The following is a 24,471-nucleotide window of genomic DNA, read 5'->3' on the forward strand; positions in this document are numbered from 1 at the left end:
AATCTACAATTTCATATTTATTAACATTCTTAAAGTTTTCAACACCAAATTTCAAATTCTTTCCCATCAATTGTTACCATAAACCATGCCTAATGAAAGGGGGTTTGAGTTTCTTTTCTTTACTGATTTTTTTTAGACTAGTTTGGGTGTTAAAAACACAATCTTCCTATAATTTTGATGTATGTAGACATATTTAAATGCTAATATCAATATTAAATAACCATTAAATCAACTTTTTTTTATTAACAATAGACTTAATTTTCTCAGCGTATATTAAGTAGAAAAACCACGTGTATGATTATTTGTTATAATTACCTAATATTAAAGCAAATGGAATATATGGTATTGATGATAGTCACCTGAAGCTAACCATATTCAAAGTGAAAGTGGTGCCATCATTACACATGAGTATTATTTCATGTATAATTTCAGAACTTGAATCATCATCATCAGTCCACCTGAGATTTAGATAATTTCAAGTTAAAATAAATAAATAAAAAAACTTAATTTCATGTTTTAGAAAAATATAGGTTTTTTAATTTTTTGTTAACTGCAGATCCTATCCATGTCATGCCTAAACTACCACAACTTCCCATATCTCTAACTTCTTCACACGCTCAAATTCTATCTTGAACAAAGACAAAAGCTCCTTGGATTTTAGATACCCCTTTCTCTCCCTCCCCCTCCCTCTGGCTATGTTTCTGGTGCTAGCTTCATTAGATGTCATATCATCTTCATCTCTGCAAATCCAATCCAACCATTAGATACTGAAATCCCATTTTGCTCTTTTTTTATAACTTCATAGAATTGCTCAAACTTTGTTCTTTTCTTCGGTTTATGTGCTCTGTTTTTTACTCTGTTTTTCATGGCTGCTGCTGCTGCTTTGCAAAGCTTACAAAACCATGACAACACCAACCAGGATGTTAGTAGAAAAGAATTACAGGCTGCCATTGCTAAGGCAGTGGATCTTAGAGCTTTACATGCTGCTGCTTTAATGCAAGGGAACAGCCCTGCTAATCTCAGATTCCCATCTTCTTCCCCTGTTTCACGCTCTGTTCCATACTTTTCTGCTCAAGATTACCCTGTTTTTACCCCTGTAAGTTTCAGCTTATTTTGAGTTTTCTTCACTGGTTAATTACTTATTGTTATACCCATTTTAGCATTATTTCGAAAGGGTATTTTTTTATAATTAATTTTCTTTTGTTGCTTCATTGTTTTCTTGCTATATTTTGCTTCAACATCAAATAGGAGCTTTCACTCTTGTGATTGAACTGGCAAAACAACATGATTTATGACAATATATATTATGACTGGACATTCTTTGTTACAATATTACTATATGATTTAGTTATTTTAATCTTTAATAGATTCCTTAATTAGATTTTCCTAATTTTAGATTTTTCTTTCATAGAAGAGTTTGATCATCTTTCACAGTGGAAAAAAATAATAATCTAAAAACAGAATCTTTATTGTTTAACGAAGATTACAACTTGTAGCCTCTTCATAGTTTCCCTTCATGGATTTTAACTTTGATTTTCATTCCTAATAATTAAAAAAAAAATCTCTTAACTCTTGGATTATTGCTACTTTTAATGTATGATAATGGAAGTTTTACTGCAAATGGTAATGAATTCTATTGTTTTTTCTTTAGAGTTATGAGGATGAACCATTACCGGGACATCATCAGATTCTTACAAAAGCAAGAACATTATCAGAAAGTTGGGATGAGTTTGGCATAGAAGGACGAAGTGGCTATGAAACTGTTTTATCAGATTATAAGAAGGAGGATTCGTCGTCAAGGAAAGGAATTCCTTCTGATATATCCAATATTTGTCCAGCTGAAGATCAAAACTCTGTCACTAGTTCATCAGTAAACAACATCACTGTGTATCAGCCTGAAACAGAATCTTACAAGTTTTCTAGGATGAATAGCTTGGCAGACTTCAAATCCGTATCATCTTTCAATAGATGCAAGCCGGCTACTATAACTACCGAGTCTGGAAAGGTGACCAAGAATAGCAAGCATTCTAATACTGTTTTGCCATTGACTGATTCTCATTCATCCCTTCAATCACAACCGAAAAGTCGAAGAGTGATGTCTTGGTTGTTTCCTAAGTTAAGGAAGAAGCAGAAGAATGATAATTCATCGAACCAAACCGAATCCGAGGAGGTTTCGCAGACTTTCAAGGACTTGGGGATATTGTCAATTGAATCATTGAAAAGAAAATTGATGGAAGCAAATGAGCATAGAGATGCAGCCTTAACGGAGGTTGCTGAGATGAAATCTTCGTTGGGGGACCTAAGGTACAAGCTTGAGTACTTGGAGAGTTACTGTGAGGAGTTAAAGAAAGCTTTAAGGCAAGCGACACAAGCAAAAGACTCACAAGTTGTCGAAAAGCTCGGAAACTTGCCAAATAGAGGGAAATCCATTGATGGAAAAGGAGAAAACTTGATGCCGGTAAGTGAAGAGGTGATGGTGGAAGGTTTCTTGCAGATAGTATCAGAAGCAAGACTTTCGGTGAAACAATTCTGCAAGACTTTAGGACAGATTGAAGAAACAGATAGTACTCTCATGGACAGCTTGAACTTGCTTCTTCAACCATATAAACTGTCTCTAAAATCAAAGTATTCAAAGGCAGTACTATACCATTTGGAAGCCATAATAAACCAATCACTCTACCAAGATTTTGAGAACTGTGTGTTTCAAAAGAATGGCTCGCCAAAGAATCTAGACCCAAACCAAGATCGTCAAGCACAGTTTTCGTCGTTCGTTGCATTGCGAAATCTAAGCTGGAATGAAGTATTAAGGGAAGGGACGAAGTACTACAGTGAAGAGTTTAGCAAGTTTTGTGATCAGAAGATGAGTTGTATTATTACAACAATAAACTGGACTGCAACATGGCCTGAACACCTTCTTCAAGCCTTTTTTGTTGCTGCTAAATGCATATGGTTGCTTCATTTGCTTGCCTTTTCATTCAATCCCCCACTGGGAATTTTGAGGGTTGAAGAAAATAGAAACTTTGATCCACATTTCATGGAAGATATGCTCATGGATAGGCAGAGATCACACCGCCAGAGACGGGTTAAGATTATGGTGATGCCAGGGTTTTATGTCCAGGATAGGGTTTTAAGATGTAAGGTTCTTTGCAGGTACAAGTCTGTGCCTTAATTGATTTAGCATCTGCTGCAATTATGTATCGAGACAGAAGAAATAGAGATAGAGGGGACTCCATGTTTTCTATTTTAAAAGGATAAATATTCACTCTAAAATTATGACAAACAAATTTATAATATTTATCTCTTCAATTAAATATATTTTTATCTTTTTTTTTCCTTCAATACTTCTATTAGTAATCAATAACCAAATGAAATATGCTCTCTCTCTCTCTCTCTCATTTAAAGAAGTTTGTAAGGAATTTATGTGTAAATAAATCATTCAAACGGACTTTCTCAGTTTCTCCTGAGTGCTCACAGATTATTGGCTCATGGAAAAATACTTTTTTTTTTGTTTGATGGAAGAAAGTGCCCAAAGGGATAAGGATGCAATCAGCCATAGTCAATGGTAACAAAATTAGGTCAGTGTTTGGTCAAGGATTAGGTAGAGTTTTGAAAGGTTAATTAAGTGATGTAATTGGATCTTATAATATGATTAATTTGGTGTTTGTGAGATGTGATGGCGATATTTTTATATTGCAAAAAAATAAAAAAATAAATTAAACTATTAGAACAATAAAGTCTGTTGGCTTCAAGCCAGATATTATTAATTTAATTAATTAGCTAGGGAGGGAGTGAAAAAGAATGTATTTCTTAATTATTATTATTATTATTATTATTAAGAAAATAAGATAAACTATATGTTACATAACGAAAACGCCAAAACTGAAGACGAAAAGTCTCATTCTATGACAATTGAAAAAGAATATTGAAAAAAGAAGGAAAAAATGCTACCATCTGCAGAAATAGCTAAGAAAAATCTTAGGAGACTATCGAAACTCTAGAGAGAGAGAGAGAGAGAGAGAGAGAGATTCATATTTTCTCACCAGATGTGTATTTATATATCACATAAAACTTTAAATAGTATAAAATATATATTTCTTAAAACCACTCATAACCTACCTAGTACCTTATTGATACTTTATGACTATTAAAACTCTAAAAATGCTAAAAAAATAGGTTGACAAAATCTAATAATAAAATCTAAAAAATAATAAAAGTACATCATAATTTATCAAATGATATTAAATTGGATCAGTGATTTTATGAAGATTTACTCTCCAAAAGATTGAAAGTTCTCATGCCAAGCATAGTCAGTGCTAATCAAATAACTTTCATATCTATGGATTCGGGATGGCAAATGAAATAGTTTATGGAGTCAAAAGGAGCGGGAAGCATGGGTTTATTCTGAAAGTAGATTTTCACGTCGTCTTTGACTCTGTTTTATGGGTGTATTTGGAAGAAGTAAAGTGGATATCTCGAATACACAAATGCATTCCTGGTAATAAATTGTCTACACTAATCAATGGCTCACTGAGTCAAGAGTCTGGAGGGAAGGTGGATTATGTTAAGGTGAGATCCTCTTTCACCATTCTTTTTTATTTAGATTAATGTGAGTGTCCGGGCCAGCTTGCGCGCACCACGACTAATCCCACGGGCCCTGAAGTTAACGACCATGTAAGTCTCCAGTGGCCATCATATGAGCAACCAAGGACTCGAACCTGAAACCACAGAGAGAGCAAACCCCTTAATTCCAAGTCTTTCACCATTCTTATTTAACTTCGCTGTGGAGAGGTAGACAGCCATCGTTACAGGTTACAGGTGTTTGAGGTTTGAGAGTATGTTAATGATTGTTTTTTAAAGTTTTTTTATTTAAAAATATATAATTAAAATATTATTTTTTATTTTTTAAAAATTATTTTTAATATTAGTACATTGAAATGATTTGAAAATAAAAAAATAAAAAAAATTTAAATATTTTTAAAATAAAAAACATGTCTGTTTTAAATGGGATGCATTAGTAGTGAAATATTTAGGAATTTCATTATGTGGTAACCCGCTTTCAACCTGGAAGCCTGTCATTAATAGAATTCATACAAGGCTGGAGTGTGGAAGGGAAGATTATTAAGCATGTCTGAGAGGGTTTGTCTCATTAACATAGTTTTGTCCTCACTTCCTTTGAATTATATATTTGTTTTGCTAATGCCATAGGTGCTGCTCAAGTTATGTCTTCGATTCAACTAAGGTTTTTGTCCTACCCTCGAACCGCGGGCTTGTGACGTTGCGAAGATTTTTTTTGGGTAGGGTATAGAAAATCTTTTATTTTAGTTGAAGAGTTGACATGTAATATTATAATTATTAAAAATATTAATTAAATTTTTTTGTTTAAAAATTTTAGATAAGAAATTAATTGTGTAAATAAAAAAGTATTAATATTCCTAGTATGTTTTTTCTAAGGTAAATTATATTTTTTTAATTATTTTTAATATTAGTACATTGAAATGATTTGAAAATAAAAAAATAAAAAAAATTTAAATATTTTTAAAATAAAAAACATGTCTGTTTTAAATGGGATGCATTAGTAGTGAAATATTTAGGAATTTCATTATGTGGTAACCCGCTTTCAACCTGGAAGCCTGTCATTAATAGAATTCATACAAGGCTGGAGTGTGGAAGGGAAGATTATTAAGCATGTCTGAGAGGGTTTGTCTCATTAACATAGTTTTGTCCTCACTTCCTTTGAATTATATATTTGTTTTGCTAATGCCATAGGTGCTGCTCAAGTTATGTCTTCGATTCAACTAAGGTTTTTGTCCTACCCTCGAACCGCGGGCTTGTGACGTTGCGAAGATTTTTTTTGGGTAGGGTATAGAAAATCTTTTATTTTAGTTGAAGAGTTGACATGTAATATTATAATTATTAAAAATATTAATTAAATTTTTTTGTTTAAAAATTTTAGATAAGAAATTAATTGTGTAAATAAAAAAGTATTAATATTCCTAGTATGTTTTTTCTAAGGTAAATTATATTTTTTTTTATTGTTTGTTATGGTCTGATGATGTCTATTTCTACTAGTCTACAATAATATATGTGTTATGATGAATAAATCCTGATTTTCTAGGTTAAGAACTCAGTTTGAAAAGTTTAAATATCCTTAATTATCATCGAGACTTCTTTCAAGATAAAACTAGGTTTTTTTACTATCGCGTCATTTCAAATAACATTTTAGATGAAATTCCTTGTGAATTTTATTTTTAACTAATTTTATTTTTATATTATAAGTGAATGAGTTGTATTATTCATAATAATATTCTAGATATGAACTGCATACATGTTTTTTTTTTATCTTTATATTAAAATGGGTAAAAAAATATTATTTCTAATAATATTTTTAATATTAATCATTTTAAGATCAAACACTACAAAAAAATATAGAATACCAAACATGAACCAAAAAATATAGGTTTCAAAATAGACTAGATTTGGTAAAAAAAAAGAAAAGAAGGCATATACACATTGAAAATTACATAAGGATCAATAATCTAATATTCTTTCATTTCACTTTTCAGTTAAACATCATGATTGTTATAAACATGGGTTTCGGTCCTAAACTAAAACCCTATGATTAAAAGTGATTTAAATTGTGTTATTGATGCAAATAAGTACCAGATTACTGGTTAATCATGCATAAAAAAGGATTATGTGCAAAGAAATAGACTGAAATTGGTCCAAATCAAGGGTCTAAGATAATATTTTTTCAAGAACATGAAGAACATTGCCTAAAAACCTAGAAAAAATAGAGCAATGAGGCAACTACTTCCAAGCCTAGAAATGAGCATTTTTGGCTTTTAAAACATATCTTTTTTAATCTCAATAAATCACAATATCATATACAAACATGTTTGAATCTAAAAAACTAAAACAAAATCAAAACATCAAAATCAAGCAAGAGGTATTAAATAAAAAAAAACTTAAAATAGACTATATCTTCACACAACATGGATTCAAAATTGGTTTTCTAAATTCATTTTGTGCAAGAACAGGCCTAGCCAACCCAAGGTGAAACACCATTTCTTTAACATACACAGCTTAAGTTAACAAAAACTAAAACAACATTATATATAAAAAACAAACTTGAACAACAACTTTAACGTATAAAAAAAATTCAAAATAAACATCATTAAATAAAAAACACTACAACAAATAGATAAATACAACATTACTTATTAAGCATTCAAATATTTTTTTAATGCTTATAAACATAAATATAAAAAAAAAGTAAATGAAAAAAAAATATCAAAAGCAGGTCACAAAGGATCTACTTTGGATCATAAAAGTATACCTAGAAAAGCTACTCTCTTTAGTTTTATTTTAAAATTTTTTTGCCTCTCATACACTTGCAAAGCTAAGAAATCTTTTGTTTAAGTTCTTCTACCTCTACACTTGTGTTTTTTTATTGATATTTCTCTTTTTTTTCTCATCCTTTTTTTTTCTCCTTTATCTTTAAGCTTAGGGGGTATTTATAAGATTTTACTAGAGTTTTTGGAGGTTTTGAATCCATTTCTGATATCTTGATTTTGAGGGAAGTGTTGTAAACCCTTGATAAGAACCTATTGAGAAGACTTTGTGTGCGAACACATGAAAAATAGGTCAGTTTTTGCTTGATAGTTACACTATCAGGGCTGAATGGGTTGCCTCTTTGGAGGTTTCCATTGAGCAATTATGACATCATCGTTTGCCTTAGACTACTTGATGTTGGTAGAAGAGATGTACACCTTTCAATTGAATCCAACCTTACTCAATTTGAACATTTGTAGCTCCATATTTATACGTTTGAAGTTGCTAACTTGATCAGTCAAAATTGTCAAAAACATAGGCCAATCAATCAAATGACATGTCACTCATCTTTTCTTTTAAATCTGAACAACGCGTTATTTAAGGTTTTTGACTTGAGATTGAAAAATTTTAATTAAGCCCCTATTCTTTCAATTTCTTTTAATTATACTTATAATCGCCTTAAAACTTTTAATTTCATGCAATTTCATTCCTGAGAAGCTCAATTATCACCCTTTAAGTTGGACACTTATTTTATTTTGATCCTTATTTATGAAGTTTTGTATTTTGACTCTCAATTAATCAAAACTTTTAATTTTTTCAATTTGAATCCTGATTTGATCAATTTCAGTCTTTATATTCATGCTTTTTTTCTAGTTTGGTTCTTAATTTCGGATTTCTTCAATCAAGTTCCTAATTGCTCATTGAACTTCAATATTTATACAATTAAGCCATTGATTTGACAAAATTAACTTTTAAAAATTGCAATTTGACTCCCAAACTTGTTGTTTTATTGATCAAGTTGTTTTATTTTTTTTTCCATTTCATAGAATTAATTTTAACATTTCTATCAAAAAAATATTAATACACATGTAACCATGTACCAAGGATACTAATTTTTATAAATGCAGTGGGGATATGCATAATTTTTTGGCCGAGCAAAAATTTAGTCTTGATATCCTAAAATCTAGTCTAAAAACACCTGGACACTAAAGAGACGCTTGATGGGTACTGGGGCAGAGACAGAATTGGATTTTACATGAATGCATAAGGATCATCACTTGATTATACTGTATTTGACTTTTTTTGAGTTTTATATAGGTACTTATTATTCTAAAAAAGCCCCTAACCATGAAAAAAAGAAAAAAAAAGGAGACAAAACTAAGATAAGTGAGCATCAAACATCATTATGAAATGATCAACATGCATTTTGCAGAAGTTTGATGCATCATTATTTGATATGGTGATATCTCTTGTTTTTCAAATTATTTTTAATTTTTTTTAAATATCAAATTAATTGTTTTAGATGTTTTTTAATGAATTTGATGTACTATATCAAAAAATAAAAAAATTATTTTAATATATTTTTAATTAAAAATCATTTTAAAAAGTATACAGCACCATATTAGCAATCACGTGTAGATGAGTCTGTTCCAAACCCATGTCTGGTCTCGCTGAATCACAAACCTTAAGGTTATAATAGGCATAAACTATTATGGTCCTAGGGTTTATTCTGTTTGATTAGTAGTGCACTGGGAAAAAACTCAGCCTATGAAAACAGCAAGGCCATCACAGTCGTATTTTTGAAAAACTTGGTTAGCTATTTTTAGTCATGAGAAAATGTTTTTTTGATGATCAAGACCAATATAGTCTTCCAAGATTTCCTTTTGGTGTGCCTCAGTGGTTACGCACGCATTAACGTTGTTCACGATGTTTCTTGGTCATGGGTGATGCCTGATAACAAGGCCAAATGCAAATTCACTTGTCTAGGTACTCATTATTATGCATGTTAGGTATTGAAAGAAAGGAACAAGTGTGTTCAACGTTTGTACAATTTCTGAATCAAAATCGTGCTTATCTTCTGGCTTATAATCACTTGTGGATTTTCAATTCTTGTTCTAGTTTTACAGGACAAATGGTTTTCAAAGAATTTCAATGGTTTTGATTTATGTAGGATATATATACGCCATTTTCACATTCCTTACTCTCAACTCCTATGTGATTTCCCCCCTCCTAGCTAGCTAACATGGGTGCATAAATCTCAACAACAAATCATACATCCACTGCCTAAACTAAAACCAAGGAAAATCTTTTTGTGATCATCATCAATCCCTGACTACTAAACTCTACAACTTTATATAAGTGCTCAAACATCCATTAATTGCTAGCACACCACCTGTTCTTCTCCACTTCCTCACCCTCTTTTTTCAAAAGAAATGTTGCAAAGAAAAGAGAACATAGTGATGTTCCCATTCATGGCACAAGGCCATATCATACCTTTCCTAGCATTAGCCCTTCAACTAGAACAAATAAAGAAGTATACCATAACCTTTGTTAACACTCCTCTTAACATCAACAAACTAAGATCATCGATCCCTATAAACTGCTCCATTCACCTTCTTGAAATCCCTTTCGATAGCTCAGGCTATGGCCTGCCTCCTGGCACTGAAAATACTGACTCTATTCCTAACCATCTTATAGCCAACCTTCTCCATGCTTCTTTGTCTCTCAAACCTTCATTCAGGAAACTCATTTCTGATCTTGTTAAGGAACAAAATGGCCACCCACCACTCTGTATAATCACTGACATTTTCTTTGGCTGGTGCTCAGAGATTGCACATGAGTTCGGTGCATTTCATGCCATATTTTCTGGAAGTGGAGGTTTTGGTATTGCATGTCACTACTATCTGTGGTTAAACCTGCCTCATCAGATGAAGAATTCTGATGAATTCACTGTACCAGATTTCCCTGAAGCTTCTAAAATTCATGTAACGCAGTCGGCAGAAAATTTGAGAGTAGTCAATGGAAGTGATCTCTACTCTGTGTTTCTACAGAATGTACTGCCTGAATGGATGAATTCTGATGGGATTTTGCTGAACACAGTGGAGGAACTTGACAAGGTTGGATTGGAATATTTTCGGCTTAAAATTGGCAAGCCAGTTTGGTCAATTGGGCCAGTTCTCCTTTCCAAGAGAAGCCAAGATCAAACTGCAACCACAACTGAGCTGTGTAAAAACTGGCTTGATACCAAACCTGTGAATTCAGTTCTTTACATATCATTTGGTTCACAGAATGCAATATCTGCACCGCATATGATGGAATTGGCAGTCGCATTGGAGGCTAGTGGAAAGAATTTTATCTGGGTTGTTAGGCCACCTGTTGGCTTTGACATCAACATGGAATTCAAAGCAACAGAATGGTTGCCTGAAGGATTTGAAGAAAGAATGAAAGATTCAAAAAGAGGGTTATTAGTGCACAAATGGGCACCACAGGTGGAAATTCTGTCTCATAAGTCTATATCAGCGTTTTTAAGTCATGGTGGATGGAACTCGATAATCGAATCTTTAAGCCATGGAGTGCCATTGATTGGGTGGCCAATGGCAGGAGAGCAATTCTACAATGTCATGCTTTTAGAAGAACAATTTGGAGTTTGTGTGGAGGTGGCTAGAGGGAAGAGCTGTGAGGTTAAGCATGAAGATATAGTGAAAAAGATAATGTTGGTAATGGATGAGACAGAGAAGGGGAAGGAAATGAGAAAGAAAGCATTGGAGGTTAGGGATTTGATTATGGATGCTGTCAAAGATTTTAAAGGGTCTTCTGTCAAAGCCATGGATGAGTTCTTGAATGCTGCATTGCTGAGGCAAGAAGAGGCAATGAGGACAGGTGATTCATGAAGAATGATTGCTTGCCTTTTGACCATAAACATACAAAATTCTCTGTTCAAGTTGCAATTACTGTATGTGCTACATATAAAAAAATATAAATATATTTAGTTGAAAAAATAAAAATATAAAATAAATCCGTTTTAAAAATAATTGTCTCTTCGATCTCGATACGGTATTTAACCGCTACCTGAATATTTCATTTCAACTAATTTCACCTAGATTATGCTCTCCATGTTTCATTTCTAAAGTCAGATCTCCGATGACATGGAACAGTTTTTGAAAAAACTACAAAACGTTGTTAAATGATATCACCAAATTCATGTTCCGTAATTTGACCCCACTAGAAAAATTGCCAGCAAAATCCAACAAAAAGATAAATTCAGGTTCAAAACTCCATTATGCAACAAAAATCTTGTCCTTGCGTTATCTCATTATAAAAAGAAAAGACAGTATTCTAATAGCTCATATAAATCACATGATACTGCACAGGTCAGGTTCACCAGCCCTGGCGTTTCGTGGCGGCGGCGGCGCTTGTGGAAAGTACATGGGGGGCAGCTCATAGTATGGGTAGGATACGTGAGGAGATGGGTAATGGTGTTGTGTATTGTTCAAATATGGATATCTTGCATGCATGCTCTCCCCATAGGTATTGTAGTAACCGTAGCCATTGCCATGCACCATAAGCCTATACTGGTATTGGTTATAATTTGCCTGGCCAGCTGCTGCAGGTTCCCTTAAAGGGTTGCCTGCTTGACCCGGTACATGATCGGCTAACCCTTCTGCAGATGTTCCGAAAAAAATCAAGTGAAAAAAATTTAATTAAATGGTGATACTATTTATGAAGAGAACGACATGAACTATTTTTAACCTACTCGTCTTAAATCCTAAATCATTGTTATATAATTGAGTTCGGATCCAGCCCAATCCAAGATCTAGATGGCTGGTTGATTGAGTCAAACTATGAATTGATGGATCAACCCTTTTTTTAATCGAAATTTAAGAAAAAAACGCTTGATTCGTAAAAAAAAGAAAGTGGTTTGACATGAAATATATATTATCAAAACAGCCAAGCTTTGACAACTCACTGGGTTGTCCTGTTGGATTGTGCTATGTTCATAACTATATCATAAGCCTTGAACCTTATGGTATAAACTAAATATATGGTTAAATCTCTGTTTTGTATATAAATCATTTTACAGAACCAAATATTTAAGTGACTAAACCCCGAAACAAGTCAAGGGAAGAAAAGTACTTCTCGTTTGGATCATCTGTCTATTGCAACTGCATTGAGTAGATTGGCAACCTTCTTTTCCATTAGAAGAATCCTGCTAAATATTAAACCAAAGAATTAAGTTATTACATATTTTTTTAAAATAAAAAAAGACAGAGCAATAGAAATAAGAAACTCAAGGAATAAAAAGTGTGCTTACCATGTTTTTCATGAGGGTAAAAAAAAACTAAGGTTATGAAGAATTCTCTCTAATTGACAAGAAACATAAGATTAGGGTTCTTGTAATGATGACGGCTATTGCTGAAGTAAGTCCTAATTGAGAGAAGATTGAGTTTTGTAAATTGGGTTGGATTTAATCACATGGAAAATCTTATTGCTACATTAAGAATGATAATTACCTAATTAAATATCGTAATATTGTACCTAATTACATATAAAAAAGGTTAACCTATATTAACATTACACGATAAATTAAGTTAACTTATTGGAAATTTGATCCCGTGACTTAATTAACCGTTAATCACTCCCCAAGAGATCCACAACAAGATTTATTTTACAATTTCTTGATCGAGGTTTAATTAGAGAAGCGATTTAATAATTCGGATATACAAGTTCGGAAGAAGGGACCTAACCAATTTCATGTGATCCCACTAGCCTTCCATCAAATAGACTCAGGCCTGGTTTAAAGAGGGAGTCTCGGGCTGTATGGACCTGTACTTCAACAATAATCACGAACACTACCATCACTTCATTGTTGCAAACCAAAGCAACCTCATCATCACCGGCCATAACAACTGAAGCCATTATAACCGTCATTTTATCACCGTTACTATCGCCATACGTTCAATGCCACCATCAGAATCGCGCCCTCTCACAGCCAACACCACTCGCCACCGTCACCTTTTCACCATTCTCACTATCATTTTCGACACCTCCACATCGTCATTGCCACCATCTTATTATTAAAATAATCATTATTATAAGTCAGTGTCTGAGATCTTTTAGACATTTTGAATGGGATTTAGTTTTGAAGCCTTGCATCTATTTTATTTTTTTAATCCTACATTGGAGTTCCAACAACTTGATAAACTACCTAGATTTTTACTTTGTTTCATTAAAGAAAGAGGTATTTGTTGCATATCAAATTCTTGTTTGTTCTTTGTTGCATCTGCACGAGCAGTACTAGAATATTGAGAAAGGGCCACTTTTCTTTCATTCTTAAAAGTGCTGAAGGACAATTCTCCCTAATTTATTGATAAAATCTTCTAGTTTTGGTTAAAATTAGAAATTATAATTGAAATGCAAATTTTTTCGGATGCAATTCTCTACTGCGTAGTGTGAACATAGCCATCATAAAATAAATATGCAGATAATTTTTTTTCGGATGCTGCGAAGTGTCAACATAGCCATGATAAAATAAATATGCAGTTAAAAGAAAGCAAGCTGCAATTCACTCCAATACATTTGATGAAATACATAAGAAAATTTTAATTTTAGCGTTAGATTGCAATTCCACTTATTATAATAATTGTGTGTTAAAGGGGACAATCCTATGAGTTTGGAGAACATTCTCTTGGCCACTATCAGTGCAAAAGTTAGCCGCTATTCTGTGTTGAAATAGAATTTCTTGGAATTCTTTTTGCCTGCTCTCTCATCAGCATTGCGGCATTCAAGAAATCATCGATGGCTTTGGCAGAAACTCCTTTGAATACTTCCTTATCGGCTATGGAATTATGGGTAATGTTCCTGACCTCACAAGCTTTCTTCCTCATTTCCTCTCCCTTCTCTGTATCGTTCATCGCTAGATCAATTTTCGCTGCTATATCTTCACTCTAAACCTCACTAATCCTCCCTCTAGCCACCTCCAAACAGACACCAATCTCCTCTTCCAAGAGCTTGACATTGGAGAATTGTTCAGCAGCCATAGGCCAACCACTTATTTTTAATTTAAAAATTTTAATTTAAAATGATTATATAGTTGTTTTTTTAATATGAGATTTGAAACCCTTTAATATATATATATATATATATATATATATATTCTATATTTAAAAAAAAAGTTATCTAAATTTAAAATCCTTTAATATATATAATTCATGTTTCCAATATAGAAGTAATTTTTCAATATGAAATTTGAAAAAAATTATGTTTTTTCAATATAGGATAAAAATATTTTAATTTAAATATTTTAATTTAAAAGGATAATATAATATCTTTTCAATGTGAAATAAAATTTTTTTTTAAATATTTTTTAAAACTTTATTATTTACAACATGTATAGCATATATTTACATGATTTTTTTTTTAATTTTTTCATATAAAATATTAAAATTTATTTTTTTAATTTTTTAAGTTGACTTATGAAACCAAGACTTGATTCTCAGAGAGAGAGAGAGAGAGAGAGAGAGATCAAATTTAAGACCTTAAAAGAATATAAGAATATATTTATAATAACTAATTATAAAATATAATATTTACAATATTGATTTACGTGTACCATAAAATTTTATCATTTTACACCCACTTGGATGTGAAGCTACACCTACATTTGAACAAGTTGGTGAATAAACCCACCATAAAGAGTCTCTTGGATCAGAAAATAAGGTTTGCAATAAATTTTAAATTTTGCTAATACTAAAAGAAAAACAAAGGAGTCAATTTTGAACTTGACCATTAAAGAAGCATCACGCCCTTAATTTCTTTTATGGTTGATTGACATGAATTCATGCACCTTAAATAGGTTTTCTTCTTTTATGGTTGATTGATATGAATTCATGCACCTTAAATAGGTTTTCTTATTTATTTTTTAATAATTCTATGTTTTGATAATATTATTGAGTCCATATAAAAATTCATAGAAAACTATGCTCTCACATTTTGACTATGGAACTAAACCTTGACTTCCTTGAACAACTTGGTGGCTTGTGTACATGCTTAATTCCAAATTCAAGGGTTTGAAGACTCTAAATGAAGATTAGGAAATCATGAATTCGAAACCTTCATCGAGAAGACGAGAGGATTTCTTTAAAAAACAAGGACAAGAAGACGAGCGGAAATGAGTAAAATTATATTTACTATTACAGTATAGTATAATATAAGCTTTTACGTTATTAATTTAATAAATTTGAAAGCAATTCATTCATGAATTGATTCCAAATTAAAGTCATTGTCTATTTTTTTTCCTCCTTTATTCCAATTGCTTTATAATATTCTTGTAAAAGTAACTATATTTAAATTATTCATTTCAAGTAAATATAGTTATTATATCTGGTTTAGGATTTGCTAAAAAAAAAAAAGAATTACTAAATCAATTTATCATATTAGTCGACTTTAATTAGATCGATTTGGAACAAGTACATTAAAAAAATAATTCTAACATGGAATTTAAATTTTGAAAACTAAAAAATAATCTTAATTTAATGTTTTCCTTAGTAGAATTTGCCAAATATAGTCAAATTTAATGTACAGAAGTCCAAGCACTAGCCGCTCATCAAGATTGATTGTATGTATGGCTTTAAATCATCCTTGACTAAAGAGGACCTGCCCGATCCCCTCCTACCAAACGAAGAAGATTTGCTCTCCCTCCCTCCCGCCCTCCATCAACAACAATGGCAGAACCAAAAGAAAACATAGTGATGTTTCCATTCATGGCACAAGGCCATATTATCCCATTTCTAGCATTAGCACTTCACATAGAACAAACAAAAGGCTACACCATAACTTTTGTTAACACCCCACTTAACATCAAGAAACTCAAGTCATCTATCCCACCAAACTCCTCAATCAAGCTTCTTGAAGTCCCATTCAATAGTTCAGATCATGGTCTACCTCCTAATTCAGAAAACACTGATATCCTTCCTTACCCTCATATCATTCGCCTTCTTCATGCCTCTACTTCTCTCAAACCTGCCTTTAAAACACTCATTGAAGATATTGTAGAAGAGGAAGGAGGTAAGCCTCCACTTTGTATTATTGCTGACATATTTTTTGGATGGACAGCAACTGTAGCTAAAGAGCTTGGAGTGTTTCATGCAATCTTTAGTGGTGCTGGTGGATTTGGTTTGGCTTGTTATTACTCCGTCTGGTTATCACTTCCCCATAGGGAAGTGGATTCCGATGAGTTTGAGTTGCAAGATTTTAAAGAGGCTTCAAGATTTCACGTGTCTCAACTGCCATTAAGTATTTTAACGGCAGATGGGAGTGATTCTTGGTCTGTTTTTCAAAGAATGAATCTACCAGCATGGGTGGATTCTAATGGGATTTTGTTTAATACAGTAGAGGAGTTTGACCAGCTTGGTTTGATGTATTTCAGGAAGAGATTAGGCAGGCCTGCTTGGGCTATAGGGCCAGTTCTGTTGTCAGTAGATAACAGAGCTCGTGCTGGCAAACAAGCTGGGATTTCAGCAGATTTTTTGAAGGAATGGTTAGATGCAAAACCTGTGAATTCAGTTCTGTATGTTTCATTTGGATCAAACAACACAATATCTACATCACAGATGATGCAATTGGCTATGGCTTTGGAGGGTAGTGGCAAGAATTTTATTTGGGTTGTCAGACCACCAATAGGTTTTGACATAAACTCAGAATTCAAAGCCAAAGAATGGTTGCCTCAAGGGTTTGAAGAAAGAATCAAAGACTCGGGAAGAGGTTTGCTTGTGCATAATTGGGCACCCCAAGTGGAAATTCTGTCACATAAGTCTACATGTGCATTTTTGAGTCATTGTGGGTGGAATTCTGTCCTTGAAGCACTAAACAAAGGGGTGCCAATGCTTGGATGGGCTATGGCAGGCGAGCAGTTTTTCAATGTCAAGTTCTTGGAAGAAGAGTTGGGGGTTTGTGTGGAGATTGTTAGAGGGAAGACTTGTGAGGTTAGGCATGAAGACATGAAGGCAAAGATTGAGTTGGTGATGAATGAGACAGAGAAAGGCAAGGAAATGAGAAGGCAAGCTAGCAAGGTCAAGGGGATGATAAAAAATGCCATGAGAGATGAAGATGGCTTCAAAGGTTCCTCTGTCAAAGAATTGGATGATTTTTTCAAAGCTGCCACTGTAATGAGAGATGGGGCAAATCATGATGCTTAAGTCAAGGAGAAAATTAAGAAGAAAGAATTTGTTTTAGACTTTGAAAATCAAACTAATAAACAGAATGCATTGCTTTAATGATTTGCTTTCGGCTTCCTTGCTCTCCCCTTTTTGGCAGTTTTTGTTCTAGTTGCAAGAATAAAGATCGTTCTTGCTCTTATTTACTGTTGTGGTCACTGTTATTAAACCGGCCTGCCAGGTCACCTCGGAGTTTGCCCGACCTGTCCTGCGCCGGGACTAACCAAGCACTCACGTGAGCAAGTAAAAGGCTTGAAAGTCGGTGGCGGCGCCCTGCCTTCCATAGAAAAGAGCCTGCTTTTGCCCCGTGATTCACTTCAATCCTCGCCTTCACTAGTGTCCATGCAATTGGGCATCAAGTCGGATTGAGTCAGGGCCAGTACTGATAAATTAATTGCTGGATAACATAGCTGTGCCAAAGGGATCAGCCTAACCTCATCGATTGTCATATGGTTTTACCTAATTTATAATACATGTCAGAAACTGTATTTGTAACTCGTAAATTTATAATTTGATAGTAATCTTGCTTCGTAGAAAGCATGTGGTCTCAGTGTTCGAATCTCACTTCTTGAATTTCGATACAAAAATAAAAGATGTATTGTTGTTGAACTGTGTGCAACTCTTAGTTAGACCATTTCACCAGATCAGAATGTGAACAAACACCTTGTTCAAAAAGAAACGGACGACGTCTGATCAGTATTCAAATGATTTGCTTTTTCATGCATCACATGGTGTGATAAAACTAATAATGTGACAGCAACATGAAAAGCTTGCGTGGTGTGGGTTTGACTGAGTCCCCGGTGGTGGGTCTCCCTATGAAAAGAAAAGGCCAAAAGTTGAAAAGAAGATGTGAGTTTTCATTTGGGGGAGGAAAAATCGTATTTGGTGTTAACTTTCCATTAGCACGGAGAGAAGACAACACATTTTGACGTCTTCGCTGGTCTGTCCCTTGAATTTATTAGTGAAAAGGGAAAGGTAAACAACCAACCAAGCTGAAAGTTACTTTAGATTTGAATTAATAGCCATAGCTGCCAGACCCGATCTAGAGACTTATTCTATAAAGAACTTGATTATGGGGTATTAGATCAAATCACGGGTCTTGAATCAATCGTTTTTGATGTTGTTACTTTTTTAAAAATTAATTTCTTTAAGTTAACCCAACCAAGGATTAAATCTAACTAGATCAACCACATCACGTTTAAAATTAATTTCTTTAAAGTTAACCCAACCAAGTTTGAATTAAATCTAACTAGATCAACCACATCACGAACTAACCCTACAAGCCACTTTCTTTTTTTAATCTAACTTAAAACCCGCTTGGTCGCACGCAACCAACTAGGCTAAAAGCGGGATTAACCATCAAAGTTTCTTTCTTTCAACAATATTCATGGCTCATTGGCTCCCTTGAACGACAAGGTCTCGTTGCTCTTTCGCTCTGTAGAACAGCAAGGTGCCAAGGTCTCTATTTTTGGTTTGATTGACATGTTCTGTTGCATGTATGGATATTCGGCATTAACGTGTAGCTCAGCTGCCTCATGGTTTATGTAATGAGGCTGTTATGCCAAGGCAAGGACAGGGCAAGTGCCAAAACGAGGTCTTTTGTGTTCATTTCAAGGTTGAAGGTGGTCTGCTTTCTCGATGTATAGAGCAGGTACCTCTTCAGTGTGTTCAAAGGTACTGCGCTTTTCTAGTAGATCGAATTGTTTCAACACTCAAGGCAACCGGTACGAGATTTCTTCCAGTGATCAAATAGTTGAAAAACCAATTTAACGCGTACAAATACAAGCAATCCTGAAAGATAGTGGAGGTTTGGTCAGGCACGTTCTATCATTACCGATCATTTCTTCCCAAGTAAAGTTCAGACCAAAAAAGGGCACCCAAATTCCAAAGGGTGCAAAGACTTGGCAATAAACTCCAGCATATCATAAGAGAGATACAACATAGTGCCAGCAAATGGCATGGTAATTGATGAATATCCGACTGTGTAGAAGCAAGGGGACTCGCTTCTCTTTTCTGCTAACTCGGACACACTAGATAATGTTAATGCTCCTACTCTTACAGTGAGTACATCCTGAATTACAAGGCATGATGTCTCCATTTTCGCATATAGTACTAGTGTATGCATGTTCGTATAAGAATGTGCTAATTAATTAAGACTTTAGCACTAACCCAAGTTCTATCGATCAAAAAGAACAAATCTCAAGCATGAAAGCAGTACGCAGTCACGATGCATCTGGACTTTCAGAGTTGCTCCACCAAAAGCTAACTGAAAAACTGATTGTTAGAGATCGGACATAGTGCCACCATTTTGGCGGGATGTAAAGCATTTCACCTTCCTCTAATATGCAGTCCAAGAATTCTAGGTCATGCACCTTTGGAAATTGTCCGTCATCTATGTTGTCTAGGTCGACCTTCAAAAAGGAGAGTCAATTGTGAAGAACATTGTCTATAATGGAGACACACAAACTTGTTCAGAGAGACAGAGTGAAAGGATATCAAAAGAAATTAGATGCATGTCTAGAAGAGATTGATCAGTAGGCAGCAATATGATTTAATACCATGACCAAAATAATGCAAATTTATCGAAATGGTTCATTAGGAGAAAAATGCTAGAAAGCAGTTACCTGGCTTGAATTGCAAAGCATAGTCTCATTGTATGGATAAAGTTCCTCTGACAATGAAGAGGTGTAGAGCCTTACATACTTTTTGCCAACAACCTGAAAATAAAATCACATTTTCATAGCAAACAACAAGCTCACTTATTTATGTTGACTTATAAATTAAACTGACAACGTATATACCTGTGGGCATACAAGCACAGAAACTGTGCAAGTGGAAGAAACGTAATCAAGTGGAAATGGTACCGTTGAAATCATAATTGTTGTATTTCAAATTAGTTCTCGTTTAACCTAGAAGAGATTGCTTTCAACAAGAACATGCCATTCACATGCACACAAACCCTCAAAAAGAAGAAACATAACCACGGCAACAATGCCTAACAGCTAGTAGGGAAAAAAATTGAAATTCCAAGTGCAAAAGAACAAAAGACTAGATACACAATCTAGCTACTGGTCAGTGAGAAAAGATACATGGAAAAAATGCAGCATCTCATTGTAGGCATTCCACACAGAAACATAATTTAATACCTGAGCAAGTATATTATGGTGCGGATCATGGTGCAGTGGGGTCACTGTCCCAGCTGGACCAAACCAAGCATTAAGAGACCTAAGCTCCCCACCACCAGCACAGCAGTAGTCAGGAATACAAATGTCTTTCCGTAACTCATTAATCTGCCGAATAAATGTAAAATATTAGCTGCTAGCATATTTCAATGTGTTGAAGCCCATGGTTAGATGCTCATTTATGTGAGTACAACCCACCTGATCAAATAATTGATGCTGTGCGAGATATGTAGGGACTGCAGAGTCATTTGACTGAATCTTCTCAAGAAACTCAGAAAATGTTATAAGCTCTTGCTTCCACTCTTGGCATAGATAGTTTTTCCCAACCTGCAAAGGACTTGACATTTTGATTACCTTATGTTGTAGAATAACAACCATACATCCCATTCCACAGCGATAAATATGAACACTTGTTTTAGCTCATCATGACTTAAATTTTGAGATGATTACAGATGCTCAAAATGTTCTTTCAACCTATTGTATGTTAATAGGTTCCATTATTGGCTTCAAGGACCTTAATTAAGAAACCTAGCTCTTAGGATGGGAAAACTTAAAAAACCAAGAGATTACTCTTTTTCCCAATGAAGGCTATATCCAAGTTGTCACTTCAAAAGGTTAATGAAACTATAATCTTTAACTTCACAGTTCAAAACTTAGGTTTGAAAATGGGGCTTAGTTGATCAGAGTTGAGTTTTATTCTTACATACCCTGGTATTTTTATCACCAAGCTTCAAATATCACATGCAACACTAACAGTTTATTCAGAGGTTGCTACTTGAGAAATAATCAATCGCAATAACAAATAAATAACATATTACCATGGGCAGGAAAAACAACTTATTTGGAAAAAAAATTACAGTAGAAAAGAGCTATCTTATGGATATTAGACATCTACTGAACTTCAATGAATGAAATATTAGAAAAGCACAAGTCATCAAATTTCACAAAAACAAGAATAATCACCTCAACTGGAACTGTGCGGTCACCAGCAACCCTTTTCAAGTAATCCATATCATTCCACTTTGTCCTGGCAGGCCAATGAGCCATACAATCACCAATTATAACTGGAGACCCAGATAGAAAATGTTCACGCAAAAATCCCTCTAACGATAGACCAGATTTCTTCACCACAATCTTACTAGACAAGGACTTCTCTGGTAAAGCACGAAGCACCTACAAATCCAAAGACAGCACATTGAACATAAGCTCGCAGTCTCTCTTATTAGCACCATACCATATGCCAATTATCATCCAACTCAGAAAGAATACTGCTACGAAACACAATCAAAAACACCAAAATAAAAAATGGACCGATCCTTTTACTGCTATTTGCTCATATCAAAAACACCAATAACTAACTCACAATTTAAACAAACTATTTAAACAAACTAAAGATCCCCCATCAGAAAACCAAAGTATTCAAGCCAACCTGAATAATAATTCATAAATGCAACATGCCATGCTCATGCCTTCTAAAATAAAGCAAAAGTTGTCCTACTGTAAATCAAGAACAATCATAAATTAGCTCGTCATTAAATTAATTACTCTAGCAAACTATCCAATCCCAATCCCCTTAAACTAAATTAGCTTAAATTAAAAAAAAAATTCCAAAACAATTATAAAATCCACAATAAGCTACATGATGATGATGTTGATGATGATGATGATGTTCCAAAATAATTATAAAATCCACAATAAGCTATATGATGATGATGTTGATGATGATGATGATGATGATAATCTCAAATTTCCTAGAAAACAAACCCTAAAAAAGCAAATTAACACTACATTTCTATAAATAAAAAGAATTAGAGACAAACCTCACCTCCTCTTTATCAAACTCATCCCCTTCTTCAACAAATTTACACTTTGGTCCTTTCGCAAAACCCTCACTTTCCTTTTCTCTCGATTTCGCTGTCACAATTTCAATAGCCGATTCCAAATCCTTCTTCAACAGCACACCTCCCATGATCAATCCCAAATCCAAAACCCTAAGCGACTCTTTGAATTCATCATTTCGATAATGAAACTTTGCCACGTGTAAGCAAGCCATGGAGTAGGCATCACGCCAGGCTGGAAGCACGGAGTGCCAGGGACCGGAGTGGAGTTGCTCCCACGCCATCTCTCTCGCTGCCTCCGCCGCTCTGAAGTCGCCGGAGGCGGCGAGAGTTGACATTCTGACGTAGGCATAGCCGCCGTGGGATGAGATTGTTTGGAGTAGGTTTGAGGATTCGGCGTCGAGCGTAGGAGTTGAGAGATAGTTTCCGGCGGCGGCGGTAGCAGCGGTGGACATGGTGGTTTCCGGTGAGCAGTTATGGAGTTATCGTTAGGAGGAGTTAGGCGTGTGTTTGGCTTGGAGGATAAGAGAGGCTTAAAAAGGGTGAGCTGTACGTAAGACTGAGATATTTTATAATGATTGGATGTTGGAGATTAAAAAGTAAAAAGCGTCGGAGATATTTGATATGATATTTTGTCTTGATATCTTTTGGGCATAATTATGAAAAAATATCTAAATTATTAAGTTTTAAAATTAATTTTTGAATTATTAGGTAAGATTAGATTAATTGTTTTTTATATTAAAAATAGTAATTTTATATATTAATATGATTAAGTTAATATTTTATTTAAATTAATTTTTAATTTTTTATGTCAACTCATCTAGTCAATTATATTAATATGATTGAGTCAATATTTTATTTAAATTAACTAAAAATTTAGTTTAGATTAGTTTTTAAATTTTTAAATTTTCATGTTAACTCATCTAGTCAATTATATTTTACATTTTACATTATGTATTATTTTTATGATTTTTTTAATTAAGACCCTACTGAGTTACTAGACTAATTTTTTAATTATTAAGTTGATGAATTAATTTTATATATAAAAAAAACAACTACACACATGCATGTGCGTGTTGATAGAGAGATCTAATTAAGTTAATATATTGTTCAAATTAACTAAAAATCTTCCTTAATTAAGACCCTACTGAGTTACTAGATTAATTTTTTAATTATTAAGTCAAATTTAATGAATTAATTTTATATATAAAAAAACAACTACACACGTATGTGCATGTTGATAGAAAGATCTAATTAAGTCAATATATTGTTCAAATTAACTAAAAATCTTGCTTTGAGTAGTATTTAAATTTTTAATTTTTCACATTAATTTATCTAATCAATCATCTTTAACAATTAATATATTAGTATTGTGATTTTAATAATTGTACCTAACCAAGATTCATATTGGTTATTAGATTAAAATTTAAATTATTTATTTGAATCAAATTAATATTTTTTTATAGAAAGAAAAACTTTTTTAATATATTATTCTAATAAAGTTAATAATTTATTGAAATCAACTAAAAATGGTCTCTCTTTAAATTTCTAAATTTGCGAATCAAATTATTAATTATTAATTTTAATTAACCATAAGTGTTATCATTTTTATAGTGGGATGAAACAAGACCTAACTGAACGTGGTAAGATTTAGTTTTGCAGTGGTTAGGCAAGCAAGATTGGGATTTGACATGTTAAGTTTAAAGGGGGCGGAGTGGACCCATGGTCGGAATCAACCTTTTCATCGTCCAAACACCAACCATAGAGTCGGGGGGGGGGGGGGGGGGATAATATAATATTGCCTCTCTACATTCAAATATACTGTCTGTCAGTGGTCAAGTGAAAAGCAAAGATAGTGAAATATCACGCGGGGATACAAGTTTTTTTTTACTACAATTTCATTAAATA

At 33.5% G+C, this 24,471-nt stretch overlaps 4 protein-coding genes across 4 annotated transcripts; 3 read left to right on the forward strand and 1 right to left on the reverse strand.

The window, feature by feature from the left end:
* The first annotated feature begins 568 nt into the window (after positions 1-568).
* Positions 569-3,303, forward strand: LOC105134945 (uncharacterized). Its single transcript, XM_011039576.1, has 2 exons — positions 569-1,096; positions 1,652-3,303. The coding sequence occupies exons 1-2, from the start codon at positions 866-868 to the stop codon at positions 3,167-3,169; spliced, it is 1,749 nt and encodes a 582-aa protein (XP_011037878.1). The 5' UTR covers positions 569-865; the 3' UTR covers positions 3,170-3,303.
* Positions 3,304-9,668: 6,365 nt separating this feature from the next.
* LOC105135014 (UDP-glycosyltransferase 92A1-like) lies at positions 9,669-11,222 on the forward strand. The gene has a single exon (XM_011039686.1). The coding sequence runs from the start codon at positions 9,765-9,767 to the stop codon at positions 11,220-11,222; it is 1,458 nt and encodes a 485-aa protein (XP_011037988.1). The 5' UTR covers positions 9,669-9,764.
* Positions 11,223-15,950: 4,728 nt separating this feature from the next.
* Positions 15,951-17,609, forward strand: LOC105134946 (UDP-glycosyltransferase 92A1-like). The gene has a single exon (XM_011039577.1). The coding sequence runs from the start codon at positions 16,053-16,055 to the stop codon at positions 17,523-17,525; it is 1,473 nt and encodes a 490-aa protein (XP_011037879.1). The 5' UTR covers positions 15,951-16,052; the 3' UTR covers positions 17,526-17,609.
* Positions 17,610-19,404: 1,795 nt separating this feature from the next.
* JMJD5 (2-oxoglutarate (2OG) and Fe(II)-dependent oxygenase superfamily protein) lies at positions 19,405-23,142 on the reverse strand. The gene is made up of 6 exons (XM_011039578.1): positions 22,551-23,142; positions 21,689-21,898; positions 20,924-21,052; positions 20,690-20,833; positions 20,168-20,260; positions 19,405-19,954 (listed from the first exon to the last, which is right to left on the reverse strand). Exons 1-6 carry the CDS (start codon positions 23,016-23,018, stop codon positions 19,766-19,768), a joined length of 1,233 nt encoding a protein of 410 aa, XP_011037880.1. The 5' UTR covers positions 23,019-23,142; the 3' UTR covers positions 19,405-19,765.
* Between the last annotated feature and the right edge of the window lie 1,329 nt (positions 23,143-24,471).

Source organism: Populus euphratica, unplaced genomic scaffold (genome assembly GCF_000495115.2).
Source record: "Populus euphratica unplaced genomic scaffold, PopEup_1.0 scaffold57.1, whole genome shotgun sequence".
NCBI classification, from domain to species: Eukaryota; Viridiplantae; Streptophyta; class Magnoliopsida; order Malpighiales; family Salicaceae; genus Populus; species Populus euphratica.

What these genes read in the sequence shown, in the direction of transcription:
- LOC105135014 (XM_011039686.1), top strand. Translation starts at nt 9,765, where the DNA reads ATGTTGCAAAGAAAAGAGAACATAGTGATGTTCCCATTCATGGCACAA.
- LOC105134946 (XM_011039577.1), top strand. Translation starts at nt 16,053, where the DNA reads ATGGCAGAACCAAAAGAAAACATAGTGATGTTTCCATTCATGGCACAA.
- JMJD5 (XM_011039578.1), bottom strand. Translation starts at nt 23,018, where the DNA reads ATGTCCACCGCTGCTACCGCCGCCGCCGGAAACTATCTCTCAACTCCT. An exon ending in AGCATCAATTATTTGATCAG is followed by an intron (nt 20,834 to 20,923) that starts GTGGGTTGTACT and finishes TTTATTCGGCAG; the next exon opens with ATTAATGAGTTACGGAAAGA. An exon ending in ACCATAATATACTTGCTCAG is followed by an intron (nt 20,261 to 20,689) that starts GTATTAAATTAT and finishes TTTTATTTTCAG; the next exon opens with GTTGTTGGCAAAAAGTATGT.
- LOC105134945 (XM_011039576.1), top strand. Translation starts at nt 866, where the DNA reads ATGGCTGCTGCTGCTGCTTTGCAAAGCTTACAAAACCATGACAACACC. An exon ending in ATTACCCTGTTTTTACCCCT is followed by an intron (nt 1,097 to 1,651) that starts GTAAGTTTCAGC and finishes TTTTTTCTTTAG; the next exon opens with AGTTATGAGGATGAACCATT.